This window comes from Xiphias gladius, chromosome 1 (genome assembly GCF_016859285.1).
Source record: "Xiphias gladius isolate SHS-SW01 ecotype Sanya breed wild chromosome 1, ASM1685928v1, whole genome shotgun sequence".
Classification (NCBI taxonomy): domain Eukaryota; kingdom Metazoa; phylum Chordata; class Actinopteri; order Istiophoriformes; family Xiphiidae; genus Xiphias; species Xiphias gladius.
In genome coordinates this window covers 17,857,455-17,876,885 of record NC_053400.1, presented here as the reverse complement: position 1 = coordinate 17,876,885, position 19,431 = coordinate 17,857,455, and the positions used below count along the sequence as shown (strand labels likewise).

The 19,431-nt window shown below is 38.9% G+C and overlaps 3 protein-coding genes across 9 annotated transcripts; 2 read left to right on the top strand and 1 right to left on the bottom strand.

Moving 5' to 3' along the window:
* Window positions 1-43: 43 nt before the first annotated feature.
* Window positions 44-5,230, bottom strand: si:ch211-122f10.4 (cathepsin A-like). Of its 3 annotated transcripts, none has more exons than XM_040153914.1 (11): window positions 5,034-5,230; window positions 4,191-4,302; window positions 3,952-4,089; window positions 3,681-3,839; window positions 3,387-3,478; window positions 2,474-2,558; window positions 2,228-2,386; window positions 1,987-2,132; window positions 1,290-1,452; window positions 1,078-1,167; window positions 44-970 (listed from the first exon to the last, which is right to left on the bottom strand). In XM_040153914.1, exons 1-11 carry the CDS (start codon window positions 5,201-5,203, stop codon window positions 887-889), a joined length of 1,398 nt encoding a protein of 465 aa, XP_040009848.1. In that variant the 5' UTR covers window positions 5,204-5,230; the 3' UTR covers window positions 44-886. The 3 variants fall into 3 exon arrangements, with proteins under 3 accessions (XP_040009848.1, XP_040009777.1, XP_040009926.1); XM_040153843.1 differs by having other exon boundaries at window positions 1,987-2,147; window positions 2,234-2,386; XM_040153992.1 differs by having other exon boundaries at window positions 2,234-2,386.
* A 76-nt stretch (window positions 5,231-5,306) lies between these two features.
* On the top strand, window positions 5,307-11,110 carry LOC120804707 (transcription factor E2F4-like). Of its 5 annotated transcripts, none has more exons than XM_040154282.1 (10): window positions 5,307-5,427; window positions 7,039-7,198; window positions 8,411-8,520; window positions 8,630-8,785; window positions 9,128-9,171; window positions 9,268-9,350; window positions 9,444-9,759; window positions 10,573-10,620; window positions 10,741-10,785; window positions 10,878-11,110. In XM_040154282.1, exons 2-10 carry the CDS (start codon window positions 7,040-7,042, stop codon window positions 10,991-10,993), a joined length of 1,077 nt encoding a protein of 358 aa, XP_040010216.1. In that variant the 5' UTR covers window positions 5,307-5,427; window position 7,039; the 3' UTR covers window positions 10,994-11,110. The 5 variants fall into 5 exon arrangements, with proteins under 5 accessions (XP_040010216.1, XP_040010564.1, XP_040010304.1 ...); XM_040154630.1 differs by having other exon boundaries at window positions 5,308-5,427; window positions 9,286-9,350; XM_040154370.1 differs by having other exon boundaries at window positions 5,323-5,427; window positions 7,036-7,198.
* Window positions 11,111-12,488: 1,378 nt separating this feature from the next.
* LOC120796731 (dynein regulatory complex subunit 4-like) lies at window positions 12,489-18,598 on the top strand. Its single transcript, XM_040139799.1, has 11 exons — window positions 12,489-12,654; window positions 12,872-12,967; window positions 13,558-13,755; window positions 15,087-15,287; window positions 15,411-15,465; window positions 15,558-15,760; window positions 16,177-16,332; window positions 16,505-16,585; window positions 16,783-16,992; window positions 17,118-17,183; window positions 17,283-18,598. The coding sequence occupies exons 1-11, from the start codon at window positions 12,652-12,654 to the stop codon at window positions 17,367-17,369; spliced, it is 1,356 nt and encodes a 451-aa protein (XP_039995733.1). The 5' UTR covers window positions 12,489-12,651; the 3' UTR covers window positions 17,370-18,598.
* The last annotated feature ends 833 nt before the right edge of the window (window positions 18,599-19,431 follow it).

The following is a 19,431-nucleotide window of genomic DNA, read 5'->3' as shown; positions in this document are numbered from 1 at the left end:
TAACTACAATCAAGGCATGTGAATAAATCTGAGAATCCATGTGTCAGTTCAACAAAACCTTTAATGAAAAGATAAATGACAAGTGAAGTTTCAGTTTTTAATCAAGACAGTTTGAACTTTGTCCGTAAGTTCAGAAGGGTCAGCTTATTTACTTGACTTTTCCTGAAAATATCATTCAAACTGCAAAACGATGATTCTCCAACATCAGTGCCACAGAGAACAGCTCCATTTTTATCATGTAAAGTACAGTCTTATGTATCTGGATAAGGAGTTTGTTCATGCATTCACCATGGTTGATCTGTAGTGAAACTGATGTAAATGTGCTGATTTTTTTGTTTTTAAAGCAAGTTTTTCACATCCATATTGGGTGTACAGTTAAGGATGTGTAGCCCTTTTACACAAACCTATGTCCCCAATTTTAGGACAATGGTCTTAAACCAGGAGACAAGGCCAACAAATATTTTTAGGCCCAAACAGAATGTCCTCAACTGGCCACATCAGTCAGTTAACCTCAATCCAACTAAGCAAATGTGTTTCCCTTTTGGTTCTGTGTTTTACAACCAGATAATAGACATGATTAATTTGTTTAAGTTTGTTTATTTGTCTGGTTAGTTTTGATCAGTGTTTACCCAATGAAGACGTTAACATCCTCAAAGCCCTAAACTGTCAATTGGGTTTTTATATCTCAAATCCAATGTGATGCAGAGAAGAGCCCACACCAAAAGTGTCACTGTCCAAAAAACTCAACACTGCACTGCAGGAACTGCAAGAATAATGAAAATGATTAAGTGTGCTAACGGTCCTTTTTTCTTCTAAACCGCCCCTGAGAAAGATTTAACAAGTGATGAGTGCAGGTGTATATTCATATAGCAGTCTCCATCATGGCTCAGTAGTAGCCATTTGTTATGAAAGACTGGAACATGTGGAAAGCTGGACCTGGAGCCCATTGAGGAACCATGTGACCAGCACCCTGAAACAGAGGACAGTGACATTTCACAATAATGGCACCAAATCACCAACCTAAAACAGGACATCATGCTTCTATGGCAGAAAACTAAACAACACACTGCTTGTTACCTTGATGGTGAGGAAAGTTATGTTTCCAAACTCTTGGTAGAAACCAGCAATCTGATCTTCATGCATCCATCTCTGATACTTAGTGGTTGCCTGAGAACAGTTATTGATCTTATTAGGAAGTGTATCTGGTTGTAGTTTTGGGGAAAAAAACCTGATAAACATATATATGTTTGTTTATTTATTTATTTCTAATCTTTCCTTAAAGTCCCTACCTTCAGGCCAAGGTCCTCCACGAACAACTGGTCTCCCAGGAAGTTGCAGGCCATGTCGGTGTCTCCGTTGTAGACGAGCGCCCGCAGGCCCAGAGAGAGCAGCTTCAGATACACGTCCTTCATTGTTGGGTACAGGTTGGTGTAATTATATCCGACATCATCACTGCAATGAAGAGTTTAATACAGTTGTAATTTTTAAATATGTGTTGGACCTCGTTGACCAGCTGCCATAAACTCTTGTGTCTCTTTTTCTTTTGTATTTTGAATTTTTTTTTAATGTGTATTAATGAAAAGTGTGTTTGTTTTGATTTTGGATGTAAAATTGTTCCTTGGGGACAAATAAAGTATTTTGAGTTGAACTGAATGTATACTATATGGTGTCTAAAACTGTGTTGCAATACTTTCAAAAAACCAGTCAGGGGCTACATTCAATTTGTAAGTCAATACAATGTACGGCTGATAGTAAAAAACCAAAAAAGTGATTTGGATTTGTCCTCGGGCGGTAAGATGAGTTCTGATGTAAGATTGTGATACAAGTAGTACCCACACAGTGGAATCACAGCTCTCTGTAATTTTATTAATGATGCGTTGACCAACTGCAGGCAAAAATACCCAGAGGTAGGACTTGAGGGATGTGGCACAATGATCAGTGATTTCATAATGATCTAAACACATTCATTATTTTACTGTAACATACCTGCAGATGTCCCATGGTGGCAGTATATCTGGGATGTGTAAAGCTTTCCTCACATTGCCTCTGTTCAGCCAGTTCTTTTGAGCCGTGCTGTTGATGCAGTGAGGGACTTCACCCAGAGACAGGGAGGAAGTCACTCCATCTGAAAACTTCATTAAAAAGACCTTTGTATCATTAGTGCTACAAGACAATAAATTGAAGCACAGGTGCAAGGCCAAACAGCATTTTGTTCACAGAGGGGAACCTTCACTTTGTGGGTGTGTGGATGTTTCCTGTAGTTCTTAAACAGATGGCTCATGGCCCTCTCATAGCCTCTGTGGGATCTTGTGTTACCCTCACAATCCAAGTAGAGGGAATACTCATTGAGTCCGGTATTGTACACAATACCAAAGGCCACATTCACCTGAAGGGACACAAGGACGAAGTAAGATTTGAAAGAGTAGCACCAGAAAATTCCCAGCTGAATACTGTAGATACAGTGCACACGTACCAGCGTCTTGCAGATTTCAGAAATGGAGTTGTAAAAGTTACAGCTCCCCTTCTCACAGCAATTTATGTTCAAGTCACGCCACAGACTGCGCAGAAAACATATCTTTAAAATGACAATCTCTGCATCGTGTAATGTGTAACTTAAACTTTGGCTTGATGTCATTAATGTCATCTTTCTATATTGATTAAAAAAAAAAAAAAAACTTAATATGAGGCACTCCAACTGCTGTCTGTTACATTTGTTCTAGTACAATAACAACTTTCAAAGTAATTTTTTATGTTTTTATTTTGGCTTTCTGGCATTTAGGAAAGAAAAGCAGTGTGTCCCAATTCCATACCATAAACTAAATGTACACAGTACTGTTTGTACTATATTTTTACTGTCTTAGTATAATTTTTTGGCTGTTAGTATTAATAAAATACTTGGAATAAAAGTGTCCAACAGCACATTCAATAACATACTCAAAACCTGCTCAGAATGAATGTTTATTATAAAATTCAGACACTGCTAAGGACTTTGAACATTCAAATACTCTGCTGTTCCTACAAATTGACGAATGAAAGAGCAAGCTGTATTCTGCTGAACTTCAAAATCATAAAGGTGGAGTCTTCAGACTACAGCCGTTCTTTCATTTTACGGTCAACAGTCACATACAAGATCTAACTTTTGACTAGACAATTACCCGTTTTTCCTGCCCTGTGAAACCTCATGTTTGTCCCCATGTACCGTTGACATGATCAGAGGGCCATTTTGTGCAGCATGCACGGCCAAAATTCATTCAATTTTTGAAATAATGCATGTTGTGTGTAGGAGAGCACCCTAGAATTACATGGCTTTGCTTTTTTTTTTTTTTTTTTTTACCTTTTACGTCATAGTAAAAGCAAACAAGCTTCCGCTACAAAGTGCCACTTACTCTTCTCCAAAGAGGCCGTGGTAGTAACCAAAGTAGATCAAAGTTTGGTCATTGAGAGCAGAGCTACTGAGACCATTTCCCACTGCAAAGCCCTGAAAACAAGTGAATGTTCAAAAATAAATATCAAGGTGTTTAAATACCTGTCAGACAGTATGCTTGGCTAAGTGCAGAGTAACATTATTTTCATCAGGAAACTGCATTCTGGAAGTGCTGCAGATAGTCAACAGCTGATGGCGCTAGTGAGCAAAACATCTGAGGCTGAAGATAAATAGAAGTTTGCAAGAAGCACCTCACCTTGAAGTTGATTTTGGCTTTTCCTTTAGCCACCTGCAGGCTGAGGGTTGGTGCATAGATTCCACCATAACTTTCTCCAAAGATGAAGAACTCGTTTTGAGTGAAATTTGGGAACTTGGTAAAGAAACTCTGCAGCGCTTGATAATTATCAGCAGCTACCTAAGAAAAGAACATATGAAAAGCTTTCTTATCCAGTATGGTCTCTGGCTGTTTCTAAGCTTTTCCTTGTTTTTTAAAAGCTGTTACTCTTCGTTCAACAGGCTGAACTCACCTGGTCATCATCAGTTGCATATTTGCGGTCATCAGAGTATGAATATCCCACTCCTGCAGGAGACTCTAGATACAGCATGTTGGCAATCTTGTTCCAGCTGAATTTGTTCTCATACAGTGTGGCCCCGTCATTTTTTACCTGAAAAAAAAAAAAAAAAAAAAGGAAAGTCAACAGTGCCTATTCAGAATCACTTTCCGTCGGCGCACAGGTATAGTTGTGCACACAGCGAGCATGCTCACATGAAATGGTCCATTCTCTGACAGGAATCCATCGAGCGAGCTGCAGCCCGGGCCTCCGTTCAGCCAGAGCACCAGAGGGTCTTTGACCGGGTCCCTCTGAGAGGTCACAAACCTGCAGGAAACCAGGACTGGGATTAGATACTCCATACTGCATGATACAGTTGTTTGCAAAATTTTAGGTTCAATAAGTACTGACTTTTGTGCATGCAACAATGACTGTTTATTTTTTTTTTTTATATTTAAGTTCATGAAATAAAGCCCAAAGATGTGCAAAACTGGGAGGTATTAACAATTTTTTAAATAAAATCACAACGTCATTAGGCTACAAGAACCCTGGAAGGTTAATTTTTCGAGAAAGACAAAAAAATAAAAGTCAGTTACAGTTTCTTACCCAGTGGTAGAAAGTAACTAAGTACAAATACTCAAGTACTTACGTAGAGGTATCCAGTATTATCGCCAGAATTTCACAACAAAAGATGAGGGAAAAGTCCAACAACTCAAAACGGATTTGTTTGCCAGATCTCTGTTTGTTTTTTTTATTTTTATTTTTGGACTTCACCTCGGAGTTTCTGATATTTTATAGACCAAATAAATAGTCGACTAATCAAGAAAATCATCAGCACATTAATCGAAAAAGAAAATAATTGATAGTTGCAGCCTTGCACTCCAACAATGTCATAAATTACTATGCAGTCAGTCACATGGGACATTCTACTGCAGAACGTTATGTACATTTTGGTGACAATGCTTCTGTGCTTTGACTTTAGTAGGTTTTTATCCTGTTGTATTGGTCACGTTACTCAAGTAAAGGAACCACGTACTGCTTCCACCACAGTTTCTTACCAGTAATGGAGAAACTTCCCCGGACGCACCTGGAGGTACCCCGACCACTGCCGATAGTTAGGTTTGAACATCATACCTGGCAGGGTTGCCACCTCGTCCGGACCGTACTGAGCCCGGGAGCCGAGCTGCAACACGGCCAGCAAACACACCACCAAGCCACCGGAGAACATCGCCGAACCTCACTCGTGTCCAACCACTTGGCGTCAATTTAAGAGAGAAGAGGAACCTTCTTCGTGGCGCTGGCTTCTTCTAATGTCCTCCCCTGCGGCTCCGCACGCTCGTGAACAAGAGCGATCCGCTGAGTCATATGACTGTTGCTGCTGCGCGCCACGTGACCTGTGACTCCACACAGACGCCAGCAACGTGATCATGGTCAACAACGCTTCAGCTGCAGGTGGGTGAGAGTATGCAGCGGGTTTATTCAGTTTTAACGCAGTTATCGGCTTGTTTTAAATCCGGAAAAACGAGGCTAACCGGAGCCTACAAGGCAGGCGAGGCTATAAAAAGGTAGCAAAGTGCTTCCGGTTCGAAATTTCCACCGTCTGGATCAGAAGTGGCCATTAAGGGGCACTGTGGAAATCAAAACAAGATGTGGGAGATCCGGGAAAATTCCGTCTGCTGGGCGGAAAGGCAAAGCAAAATCCCCCCGTGACCCCAGAGGGGCTGCAGGAAGGTTTAGCCGACATAAAAGTGGTGGTGCACCGGTCACTGTGCAGCATTCATGTAAAAAAAAAAAAAAAAAGGGTCTACATAGAAGAGTCATCAGGAGGAAACTTTACCTCATGACAAAAGTCAACGGTTGAAGAATGTAAAACAGCATCTGTGAACAGATGAAGTTAAAAATGAACTCTTTGGAAACAGTCACCAAATGCATTTGGAAGAAAAAGAAGCAACATTTGATGGAAAGAACACTTTGCCAACTGTTAGTCATTAGGGTGGAAATCTTCTGCTTTGGGTTTGTGTAGCAGCCAGTGACTCGGGAAACATTTCACAGCTAGAGGGAAGAATTGACTCCACTAAATATCAGCAAATTCTGGATGCAAATGTCCTGCTGCCAGTCAGGAAAGTTAAACTCAGAAGATGCCGTCTTATACACAGTTCAATGATATAGAATATATCAGAATATAACACAATAGCAAATGGTCTTTTGTATGACGTTGGCGTAGTTTTTCAGTCTTGATGTAGATGGAATTCACATTAAATAACATCTCTTCCAGGAAGCCATAACAAAGTATTATTTTGGTGAGAAAGGATTTTATTGTAATCAGTTTAACGTTTGGACTTTTATTGTGAAGGCAGGTACATACAGCTACCGGTAAAAATACGCGCCTAACTCCATAACAGTGGGGGGTGGAGTATGAATAGAGTTGGATAGGTCATGTAAACATTGCTTTTATATTGGAGTAAGAACTGCGGATAAATTTAGCTGTCCGCCAACTTGAATCGCAAGTTAAAAATACTGTCGGTTGCCGTCAGGACTGCTAGCGTTAGTTCAGTATCCTCAGCAGCAACTCCGTAGCGCTGTTCCCCACAACGATCGAGGTAAGGGGAATTCATTGTCGTGATTTTCGTGCTTGTCGCTGAAGTCATGTAGACGGTCTGAGTGTGTGCACGTATCACCGCTCTTTCGAACAAGCCGAAGCTATAGAATAAATGAAACACTTGGTGTTAACACTAGAGAGTTACATGTGAAAAGCTACGCAAAATGTTGGCGTTTCCGGCACAGCCTTTTCATAATAAACCTTCCGCAGTGAGCGCTAACGAGCGGCGAGAGTAAAGATGAAAAGTGCGTGACAGTGCTGTATTCTTAAACGCTTTATTTACACAGTATGTGTTCAGATCCACATAAAACTGAAAAAAGGGTGTTCATACAGGAAACGCAGACAAGATTTTATTTCGACAGAAAGTCTCCCCGGTTTTGTGAGGCGGGCCCGACGCAGCTGATTCAAACAACAGCGAGCAGGGAGGCTCCCGGGTTTACTTCTTCCCCTTTCCTGTCCAGCAGCATGGATCCCGAGGGAAGCCCACACAGCCCAGACGGCGAGACCGCCAAGCCAGACCAGAACCCCAAATACCAGAGGAGTCTGAGGAGCCTCCATGTGCTCGCCGCCAGGTTTGTCACGTTGCTGCAAGAAGCTGAAGGAGGAGTGCTGGACCTCAAAGAGGCAAGTGAGCTGAGAGCAGTCAAGCACACAGCACAACAAACACTGATCCCGTCACTGGAGAGTTTCTGTCATGTTTGGACGAAGCTTGCTTTTTAAAATCAGTGCAACTGATATCTGTAATTCTAGATAAAATGACAGTAGGGCTCTTCATTTGGACTGGGATTGCACACCTACCCATACCTATGGATGACAGTTATCCTAAAAATCATTAGAGCTGCCACGATTAGTGGATTAATTGATTAGTTGATCGAAAGAAAATTAATTTACAGTTGATAATCGATCATTTAATTTTTCACTGTAATTTTCATTTCAAGCATAAATGCCTAACATTCTTTGGTACCAGTTTCTCAAATGTCACTGATTTCTTGCTTCCCTCTTTTTTCCATTATTATTTACTGTGTCCTATAAACTGAGTATCTTTGTGTTTTAGACAGTTTGTTGGAAAGGACACATTTGACGATGTCAGCTTTGGGCTGTGGGAAATTATAAGGGGCATTTTTCACTAATTTGTGATACTGTGTAGATAGAATGATTAATTGGGAAAATGCAGGGTAATCGACAATCACAATCGATTGTTGCAGCCCTAAAAATGTTTAAACATACAATATACATACATCAAGTTGGTCATACATACAGATCCCTTTATATAAAGTTAAGTGTAAAATTCTGCATCTTGTTTCACGTTTGTCAGTGCCTACAGTGTGCACCGGGGGAAAAAAACACTTTTTACCGTCTTATTTCTTCAAAGCTTTGTCAGAAATGGGGGGCTGTTACCTTTATGTTTCTAAATCCTACAACCAAATGAAAGTGAATTAAATAAAGATGAATCTCTTTTAGGAACTAAAGCCCTCAGTTTTTATTTCATGTTACATTTCAATAAAAACCTAAAAAAATTACATTACAGTTGATTATTTTAGTAAAGGCTATTGTATGACGTGACTACAGTAAATGCAAATCAACCTCCATAGGAACAAAAGCTTGATTTCATCACAATTGTAAGTGCATCCCTCCTAAGCAACAACTAAGAGTGTATTCAGTGCAACAGTTTAAGTGCTTTAATTTAATTTTATTTATTCATTTATTTTTTTGTGGATAAGTGGATTTTGACTCTATATAACCACTGTAAGTGCTGTGAAACAAACATTCTCATAGCAGAAAGCTGTGGTGGATAAAGTTTTTTTTTTTTTTTGGTGTGTGTGTGTGTTCTTTCAGGCTGTCAGGGTCTTGGCTGTCGGACAAAAAAGGCGAATCTACGACATCACGAATGTGCTGGAGGGCATTGGTCTGATAATGAAAATATCCAAGAGCATTGTAAAGTGGATGTAAGTTTTTAATTCTGTATTGTGTGCATGAATTTGGGCCTGCATGTGTGTCAAGAGTGTAGTGCAAAATATGTTTAACAATATTATACATATGCTTTTTCTAAATAAGGGGTACAATGCCAGGAGAAAATGCATGCGAGTTAACCAACAGGCTGACACAGTTAAAGTCCGAGCTGGAAGACTTGGAGCAGAAGGAATTTATGTTGGACCAGCAGAGACTCTGGGTCGAACAGAGCATCAGGAACATAACAGAAGACTGCAGCAAATATCCTTTTTATGCCTGTTTAAACTTTAACACATTGATTTCCAACATTTGTCAGTTATTGTATTCTATCTACTTAATTTACAAAAACCTAGCATTAACCTGCTTTAAGAGTAACATTTTAACTGAAAATGAGATGTTGGACAGCATTATGAGCCGATTTGATCTGATTTTAGCGAGTTATTCCTTTATAGCACAAATGCTGTATGGTATTACTTACAGCTGCATTTTCTTTGGCAAAAACAAATATGTAGTAAGTATTTATTATTGGAGTGAACGTCTGTCACGCAGCAACCAGCTCTTAACTAGCACAGTATTTCAAATTGAACCTTAACTCTGATCAACTCTGACCTATGTAAATCATGAAGATATCTGCAACTGCTTCAGTGGTAATGTATAATCAATCTCTTGTTGTAGAACAATTACACTTATGTACAATAAAATATATAAAGACCAAATTAAATTATTGTCATTTGACTTCTCAGGGTCTCATGTCTCTTCAGGCCACACACTCTTGGCAGTACGAGCGCCATCTGGCACACAGTTAGATGTTCCCATTCCCAAAGCTGTAAGTCCTGCATTACTGGAACCTACTGCACTGTCTTCTTTTTTGCTGCCTATCAGATGGGATGACTTAGTGTGTGCATGCATCTTCTTTCAGGTCCAGGACAGCCCAGCAAAGTACCAGATCCATCTTAAAAGTGTCCGTGGACCCATAGATGTCCTCCTTCTCAACAAACACTCTGCCAGCTCCGTTCCCGTCGTACTGCCTGTCCCACCGCCTGAAGAAATTTTACGGGATGCCAAGTTAGCCATGTCCACTTCAGATGCGACAGAAAGCAGTACTGCAACTTGTCAGGCTTCAGCTGATACCAAACACTGCACTAAATCAAGACAGACGGCCATGGAGGACATGCAGCCTCCTCACGCATCGTCATTCATAAACACTGAGCCTAACAGAACTGACGCACCTAAATGTGAGTATTTTAGTTTGTGCGGTTTATGAAGTGTGTTTTTTGTTGATAGGACACTGAAAGAGAAACCTAACGCTCCATTTTAGCTTGGACTCAACCCCTTGCCACATTGATCCACAGTTTGGATCTGAGAGAATATTACTTTGCCTTGACCTTCGGAGGCATGAACAAAGCAATGTCACAGATTTTTTCACATTTACTCTACTTTCTTTGGAAAAAGACAAAGAACTGCTGTTGCAGTGACCATTTTTTCAGTTAATTGGACAGTATAAAAAGTGACTTGGTGTTAAGTTAAAAAACACCTTTCACTAGTAACATGGATCAGTTCAATATGTGACCAACATTACTGTTGTTAAAATGTTTCTGTTTTTTCTGAATCAGAATGAGCTTTACTGGCCAAATACATTTGTGCATATACCAAATTAGACTCTGGTTTCTAGTGGCTCTCAATGTACTTACACACAGTGCAGAGTACCAGCAACAATGACCAGGGAGATACAAATGGACAAACAGAAAAAAGGACAACAAAACTGAGAAAAGATAAATAAACATAAACATATGACTATTACTTAAATGGAAGTACATTAAAAAAAGGTGCCTAATTGTAGCAACAGCAATGGACATAACATACGATATCTATGTACAAGCTGAGCAGTTATTTTTAGCATCGCTAGTGCTCCTTATCTGCTGTGTCTTTCTCTGATTATTTCTTTTTTTCACATATGCATGCTCACACAATAATGCCTTCACATCTGATGTACGTTTCTTTCAGTGTTAAGGGCTTTTACATTCATTTTTAAAAAATCTTGTTTCCAGTGCGAGATTTATCAAAGGAACTGAGACATCTACTAGACCCATCCAAAGGTAGTGCCCTTGTTGTTGTTGACGTGTCTCTGAATTATTTAGGTTCATAAAATTTTTAAAGTCAATTAATTTGTCTGTATACTAGTATATGATTAGATATGTTTTCTCTCATTTTTGTAGAAATAATGAATACAGATCTAATCACAAAGCTTATGGCCTCTGAAGGTGAGTCCACTTCATTTTCTGACTTCATATTGATTATATATTGGTATTTTTAGTATATTTGTATCAATCACGTGTACACATCTGCTCCTCAGTTTTTTCTCCACTCCTCCGTCTATCTCCACCCCCATCTGAACATGAATACGTCTATAATCTGGATGAGAGTGAAGGCCTCTGTGACCTCTTTGACATCCCTGTGCTCAATGTTTGACCATGAACTCCTGTGTTAAGACTTCAAAAGTAAAGATTTTCCTCCGGGAAATAACATGGTAGTCTGTTTTTTAAATAGTTATTTGATTATAACAAATAATAAACGGATGATTTCAAATATTGTGTCCACCTCATTCATATTCTGTGAAGCAAAAATATTAGAAACACCTTGCAGTATAACACTGTCCTATACAGCACCACAAACCCAGGACGTGATGGAATGGATTAGATCACAATATGCATACGCAATACTGCTAAAAATGCTGCTGACTCAATGAGCACGAAACATGTTTTTACTGCTAGTTGCCAAGAATTTGTCTGGTGTGTGTCTGTGTGTGTGTGTGTGTGTGTGTGTGTGTGTGTGTGTATATATATATATAATGAGTCATGAAACCTCTTGTATATCCAGTATGTCTTGGCTATTAGTATACTGAAACTGTCATGAATTTAAGCCTATCTCAGGAACTGTCTGCCTGTCTGTAGGCCAGTGTGAGTACATGAGGTACCCGAAAATAGGGAGAAAAAGTGATATAATATTTCTACATCATTCAATACATTTAAATTTTGCAGAGTTGGGTTTTGCTGCTGTGGTGATGAAAATCAGATGAGATCAGGAAAGCTCCAATAGAGATGTGAATAGGTTTTAAAGACTTCCAGGAGGAAGTGAAATAAACTTTTTTTAAAATTTTGTTTTATCTGTGTATTTTGGGATTAATTTGGGATTAATTCTGTTCATAATATGGCTATGCAGCGCTTAAGAAAACAAACTGTTTCTAGTAGGATAACAGGTGATATTCATTTGATCAAAAACTAATATCTATATCCCGTAAATCGTGATCAAAATTTTAATTCTACCTTTTTGGGCCTCAAATGGTTATTTAAGTGAAACTGTCTGAGAATTAAAGAGGGGACATTTTTGTTGTAATGGAAAACGACACATAGACATTGGAGACATGACAAGGGGCCATAGATGGACTTTTTTGTATGTCCCCCTATTTAGCTATTTTGAGCATTACATAAACTGTTAATGGTTTATAAAACACTAGAATGTAGTTGTACACAGCTACAATGTCATCTTTAAGTGTCTATTAATGTGCAGTTAACAATTAAAACTCCAATGAAGACTTGTTGCACATTTTTAAAACTATCTCATTTTTTTGTCTGTTTATACACCAGCCAGAGTTATAGTTGTTGAGAAACATTAATTAAACGCTTTCTTTTTGCTCACAGCTGCATTATAATGTGCTAGAGACATTTATCAAATGTTTATATAGTGCTAAAACTGCCAAATAGGGGGACTTAGACTAAAGTGCAATTTTGGATGTAAAATCTAAATCTGAAAAGTTACTATAGCTGTCAAGTTAATATAGTCTAAGTAAAGAAAGTACAATATTTCCGGTTAAGTATAAAATAACAAAATAGAAATAACAAGTAAACTTCATGGTTGTGCTTGAGCAAATGGACTCAATTACTCCACACCGCCGAGGCGTGTTGCTATGGCAACCGACGCCGACATTTGGCCATTCAAACCGATTCAAACAGGTTTGAAAGTACGTGGTAGTCTCCAGGTTTGAGATACAAGTGGACTTCTGTAAGTGCTGTCTGCCGCGCTAGCCTTTCAAAACATTGTCTCTTCGGTTTACCTGGGCTGTATAGACGATGGTAAGCAAAACGTTATTAAAACTGAATTCATCACAGCCAATTTGGGTTCATAGTGGGCTGACTATAATGAAGAGCTGGCGTTAGCTACCTAGCAGCTAACGCTCGGTTGACGTGTTGGGCTAGCTCCTTCTCCACAATAACAGGGATAAAGGAATAACGCTAGGTTGCCATGGGAAGCCATTTTAACCCTTCTTCTATTATTTTGACTTCTGTCCAGCCTCCCAAAAACAAAGGGACGAGTAAAAACTCCGCAAAGGCGAGGACGCCCACACTGATAAATGGCCTTACCAAGGAGGAGATGTCCAAGGAGCAGGTCAGAGCCGGGGTGTCATGTGTGTTTGAAAGTGCGCAGTGATGCCTACATGTTTTACATCAGGGTGAAATACAAGTTTCCTGCTCAAAGTTATCTATACTTCCAAATGGCATCCCACCAGTATTGTAAGTATTAAATACTGCACTACGATGGAGCTAGGGGACTCAGTCAGAATCTGTGCAAGCTTCAAAAACACTGAATACCACCAGTGGCATGTTTTCATTAGAGCCTCCCTGCCTGCGAAAATGGCTGTCAAGCTCCAATTAACCAGTTTATAATGCAGGTTTTTTGTTGTAAATTCTTGTTCAGTTGTTCTAAACTCATGCCCAGATACTGTAGTCCTGAAGACATCATCAGGGTTAATTCTCAGACTCAACTCCAGAGCTAAAGAAGACACTATATGATGTTTTCACAGGCTGAATAGTTGTCAGCAGTAACTTAACTTTGTACTTTGGTAGAGTACTCTTAGGATAAAAATGAGGCAATGAGACACAGTATTTCGTTGTTATAGTAATAAAAGCTACTGGACATGAACAATGGCTGGCTCAGATATGGCAACACTTAAATATATATCTCTATACTGTTTTCAGCTTGAAGAACACATTGTGCGCCTCCGAGAGGAGCTGGATAGAGAGAGGGAGGAGAGAAACTACTTTCAGCTGGAAAGGGACAGGATTCACACCTTCTGGGAGAACACAGACAGAGAGCTAGAGGAGATCAAAGCTGAGTGGAAAAACCTAGCAAAGGACATAGAAGAGGATGAGGGATGCCACCAAGTAGAGATCAAGGTAAGGATAATAAACATATACTGTAGCTACACAGTCAAACTTAACCTAAATTCAGGGACTGGATTTTCCAAAGGCCATATTTTAATCCAGAATATGTCAGAACAGGAAACAAGGCTGTTCCATTTTAAATGCGCTTCAAATGCAGGCGATAGATAAAAACTTTGTTTGACTAAGTTTGGAGGACTCAGCGTGAACTTTGCTATCCTCAGTATCCCACAATTCATTGTTCATTAGTCATTTCTGTAGCGTGTAGAGATTTACCTCTTTAAAAGTCACGAAAAAAATCATGTGATCGAGTGACATTTACCAGTTACTAGCACTACATTTGTCATCATTGATATATATCGCTTTAGATACATCACTTTTATATATTATTGAATTAATAGACCAACAAAAAGCCACATTGAAGTGTAAATAATGGAATCCAGTAACACATTCCCCTGGTCTGTTTATGTTGTTAATTACAGGCTGTTACAGAAAAAGGGGAATCATGATAATATTTGTCTTGTAAGTTAAACCTCACAATACAGTGCGTATTGTAAATACAAGTGTGACAAAACACTCCCATACATAGTCTCCTGGATTTCCACGGTATAATGGACCACTGAAATAATGAATATCCCAAAAATCTGAGAAATAATTTGGGTCCTTTTTTCTGCCCTCAGATCAGTTCAAGGATCACATGCTTCTGTACAAATTGAGGATAAATCTCCACTCTCGCTACCTCTTTCCTCGTAAAAGCTTTACAGCTAAAGTCACAAATATATTGTCATCCACATAAAAGGAGGCTGCTCTGAGTTGTTTTCATGAAGAGTAGGCATTATGGAGATGTACCGATCGTTTTCTCAGGCAAAATTTAAAATCAGATGCACTAACTGCTAACGGTTGCCAGATAAAAGAAGAATAGTAAAAGGGTACGGTATTTTCCTCTGAAATTTAGTGAAGTAAAAGTAAAAAGGCTGTGGGGGCACGTTCTCGGTCTCGTGGGCCCAACTCAGCGAAAGTCTAAGAGGGTGTCATCTGCTCTTTGCTTGGTTGAGAGTAGGATTTATAGGCAGTTTAAAAGTACATTAGGTCACGGCTACAAAATGGTGTTGCCTGTTATGGGGCTCAGTAGATTTGTGATGGCACAGCCTGATAGCCACTGCAGAGCGTAGTGATAGGTCAAAACATCATTCAACATGAATACTGGGCTACCATGGGAATGCTCACCCAACTTTTGGCACATTTTGATCTGTATTTATAACAGACAAGCAATAATTATCCATGGATGGATTAAATGGCTGAATTATTTTTCAACGGCACATTTATCTATTTTTTCTTCCTACTAGGTGTATAAGCAGAAGATGAAGCACCTCCTGTGTGAACACCAGAACACGATCTCTGAGCTGAAAGCAGATGGTTTAGTCTCTACTGAGGTGGTGCAGAAAGAGCAAGAACAATTAGAGACTGAGCTTCACAAGGAAATGAGGTCCATCATGGTCGACATGCAGGAGCTTGACAATGAAAATCTCTTCAAGGAGCTTGAACTGGTTTGCTCACCATTGTGTTTCTAAACTTAAAGATTTGTGGATTTAGTGTTTCTTTTTACCTTGATATATTTCAACAAATAAACATCTATGCTTCAAATGCCAGTTTCGTTGTTATCTCAACAGAAGCATGATGAAGAAATGACCATAACAAGGAACAGCTGGGAGAAGCAACTGTCAGGTAAATAACCAATCTCATTTTGAGTTGAAAGCAAAACCTTGCGCTGTCAAAAACTAAATGGGAGCCATCATTTTGTGTTGCTATTTGAGTAGAGATTAAAGCCAAGTATGAGAAAAAGATGAAGCTGCTGCCACAAGAGCTGGAGAACATGAGGAAAAATGAGACCAGTGAGAGAGAAGATCACTGGAACAGCCACATCACTGGTCTCCTAGAGGACCAAAACAAAGCTTTCAGTGATGCTAATGCACTTCTTAAACTCATGCAACAGGATCTGGACGTGAGCAATTTACTCAAGGTATAAGTGCACAAATTCGGCATCCTTGTCAGTATAAATGCAATGAAATTTCAGATGTTTTGTTTAGGCCTACAAGGCATTTTTATTTTTGTTATTGATGAGTCTGTTGATTATTTTATACAATAAATTAACAAATTCTTTTGTCTATGAAATGGTAAAAAATGCCCACTACAGTTTCCCAGAGCTCAAGAGGATATCTTTAAATTGCTTGTCTTGATTGATAATCAGTTTGTTATCTGATTCAAAATAACATGAAACTTAGAAAAGTCTTCAAATTTGAGAAGCTGTAACCTGATTGATAAATGACTCAAAATTGTTGACAATTAATTTTCTATTGTTTGATGAATTGTTGCAGTACTATGTTTGATCCAGTTATGTTTTTTTTTCACATGGCATGTTTTATTGGCTTTTCTTAGATACAAATTAATGAAATGAAGATGAAACAGAAGGAGAAGGAAAAAGACTTGATCCCTGTTTTGCGGGATAACGAAAGCCTTGCTGAGCTTCTCTTGAAAGTCAATGAGGAAATTGCTGAAATCGAGAAAAAAGTGAAATACCATGGAATGAAAAAGGTTATGTTGGTTTTGGTGTTTGTGAATTTTTTAAAATTAAGTTTACCATTCCAACTTGCACACTTATATTTGTTGCTACCAGTTCATTAATTGGTTCTTTGCTTAGCACATAACTGACGTGTAGTGTACTGTACATGGGCAAAAGGTTGATTTGTGACACTGTTTATGACAGGATGCCAGTGAAAAGGTCAAAGAAAAGGAGCTGAATGATCTGAAATGGAATTATGAGGCACTGGAACAGAAATTCAGCGAGGTAAAAGGTTGAGTTGCACAGTGGCATGTTGCTCAAATGGTAGCTTGATTCATATGCACTTTGGATGTGAGCCTAATGCTTTGTGTACTTGTGGGAATTTAGGAGAATGTTTTTGCATCTGTGTGCTTGTGTGTGTGTGTGTGTGTGTGTGTGTGTGTGTGTGTGTGTGTGTATACGTGTGCATGAACGTCACACAGCTTCAGCTGGAAAGGGATGAACTGTACAAGACATACCCTCAGAGTATTCATAAGTTGCAGTATAAAGCAGGTCTGAAGAGCATGCTGTTGGAAAGGAAGCTGAAAGCCCTGACCGACAGCCTGGAGAAGACGCAGGCTCAGCTCCACTCGGTGCTTTCTGCCTCTAACATAGACCAGACTGCCCTTGGTGGGGTCACAAACAAAACTGAGGTACTGCTGTATGTCTGCCTTTTGTTCTCCTCTGTAGTCATTTGTGTTATTGATCACTCATGTTGCTTGATTTATGCATGTTTTCGTGCTGTTTGTACTTGAAGGAAACATGTTTTTATTTGTAGGAAAATCTTGACTCCAGTAATAATTCCATCAAGAATTTAAAGCATAAAAAAGCTCAGATTTTCAAGGTTAGTGGTTCATTTACACATTTGTTTAAAAAATGATTTGTTTTAAGCTGTTTTTGTAGTGATACTCATACTTGTGCGAAACAATTGTGTATCCGGCAGGCGCGTAAGGATTTGCTGCTGACCTATGAAGCAAAGCAAAGGGCTCTTGGTGTCCCAGTGGAGGAGCTTTGTCTAAAGCCCTTTTAAAGCAGTCTAGCTGGGAAAAGTCTGGGACACGACTTGGATCTTGGCTTCACCCTAAAATGAGAAGCAGTGAATTCAAAGACTGAACAATTTACTGCAAATCTCACTTTCTCTGTCTATCTTATCTCATTAGAATCTGATATGCTTCTCATATTTTCCTTTGATACAATTGTTGATGTTCAATAGCACACAGAATGTTCAGGGAGTTTACACTAAAAGGTCCATCATACCCTTGATGATTTATGCTGCCCTCCAAAGGCAGAGATTAGGAACTCCAGAAGCAGTTAAGTTTAGAAAAGAGGCTATAATGCCTATGTTTATACATTTTTAGGCTAATTATTTTACCCCAACATCATTTCCATAGACCAAACATAATTCCTAGAAACTGTGCTCTCTGTCTCTGACAGTTCTCAGGGAAAACACAGTATGTAATGTTTCAGCTTTATTGTCCATTTGAGCGAGTTTCTTTAAGAGAATACATTTTATTTGGATTATATTTATTTTAAATGAAATGTATCTTTGTTGTGTTTGCCTTTATTATTTATAAAGATTTATATTGAAATTGATTTGATAAATAAATCTAGAATTAAATACATTTAAAAGATGATTTCAGAGAAGCTTAACTAAAAACAAATCACATGAAATCCACTGGGGTCAGAAGCAAAGCTGGCAGTCACTGATACTCTGCTAAAATACTTACAGTAGCTTTACAGGACTAGTGTATCATGGTTGGTCTCTGATCTCTTGCAGTTACTGCAAATTTGCGTGCTGTTTTCACATTTTGTTTGTAGAATCCATGGCATAGGGTGTTAATATGGTAAAACAGATGTCAAAAACTCAGATTCAGGTCTTTAACTCAACTTGGGCCAAATATGTAGCTACTGTGTTTTTCCTTTGTTGGGAAATGTGAGTACATTCCTTTTAATCTGGTCTTGGAGGATTTGATTTCAGTGAGTGGGCATGTGTGTGGCTGTCCACTTACTTTATTACTGTTTCTCTTTGATTTTAAAAGTTGCTGTGAAGAGCAATTTGGGTCTGAAAGGTAAAAGAGAAGCCATAACCAACAGTAGAAACAGCTTTGACGTGGCATGGAGACATGGGCAAAATGTGAGAAAAATCATCTCATTTTCTCGAGTCATTTTGAATCTCAGTAGCAGCAACATTTTTGCAGGTTAACCATACATTAAGTCCCATGCTGTACCTGAACTTCATCATTTTGTCACTGCTAGAGATAATGGGAAGCTGTACGAACCTTTCCCAAAACTTCCTGCCACACCACATCCACACACAAAAAAAAAATATTGGGTCATAATTAAAAAAAATATGCAGGCTCTTTCTCTTTTTCTTAAACTCTTCTCTACTCTTCTAAAACATATTTAAATTGCTTACTATAATTCAGGGTTATTGTAACTTTAATATCCAATGTTTTACACTGGGAAAAAAAAAAGAAAAAAAAATCTAAAACTGGGTTAGGAGCAAGAAAATGTGACCAGGACATCCTCACTTTCCAACAAGGTATGCGAAATAACAGTCACTTCTTAGACGCACTGGCTTACAGGCCTCCCAACCACCTAGCCCCCCCTGGCCCATGCCAGGTAGGCCAGTTCATTAATCCTTCCATGCATGGAGAGAGATGAAGATTTGTACAAGGAGGGAGGGGAATGCTTTGCCTGTTTTTGACTCCTCTTGTTGGGAGTAGATTCTGGGGGAGGCTGTTCTCTGTCAACCAGTCCTGTCTTATGATGTTTAACCTGACCCCAGCCTTACCTAAACAGTAACCGTTTATCTCTGCCTAATCCTGAGCCTTGGAATCTAATATCTACCCGGTAACAATACTTTGTCATTGATGTCTGTTACGCAGATTCACATTCTTCTAGGTGTGAAAGCATTTTGTGTTTTTTTTTTCTCATACAACACCTTTTTCTACCCCCTACCTTTCCCTTTAAAAATACACTTTAGGCTTTTTTCATTTCTTGTTGCTGTTCTTTGTAAAGTATAATGGGACATTCTCTTTGAACACATATGTGCCTTATTAATGTTCTTGAAAACAGAAAACAGAAGTAAT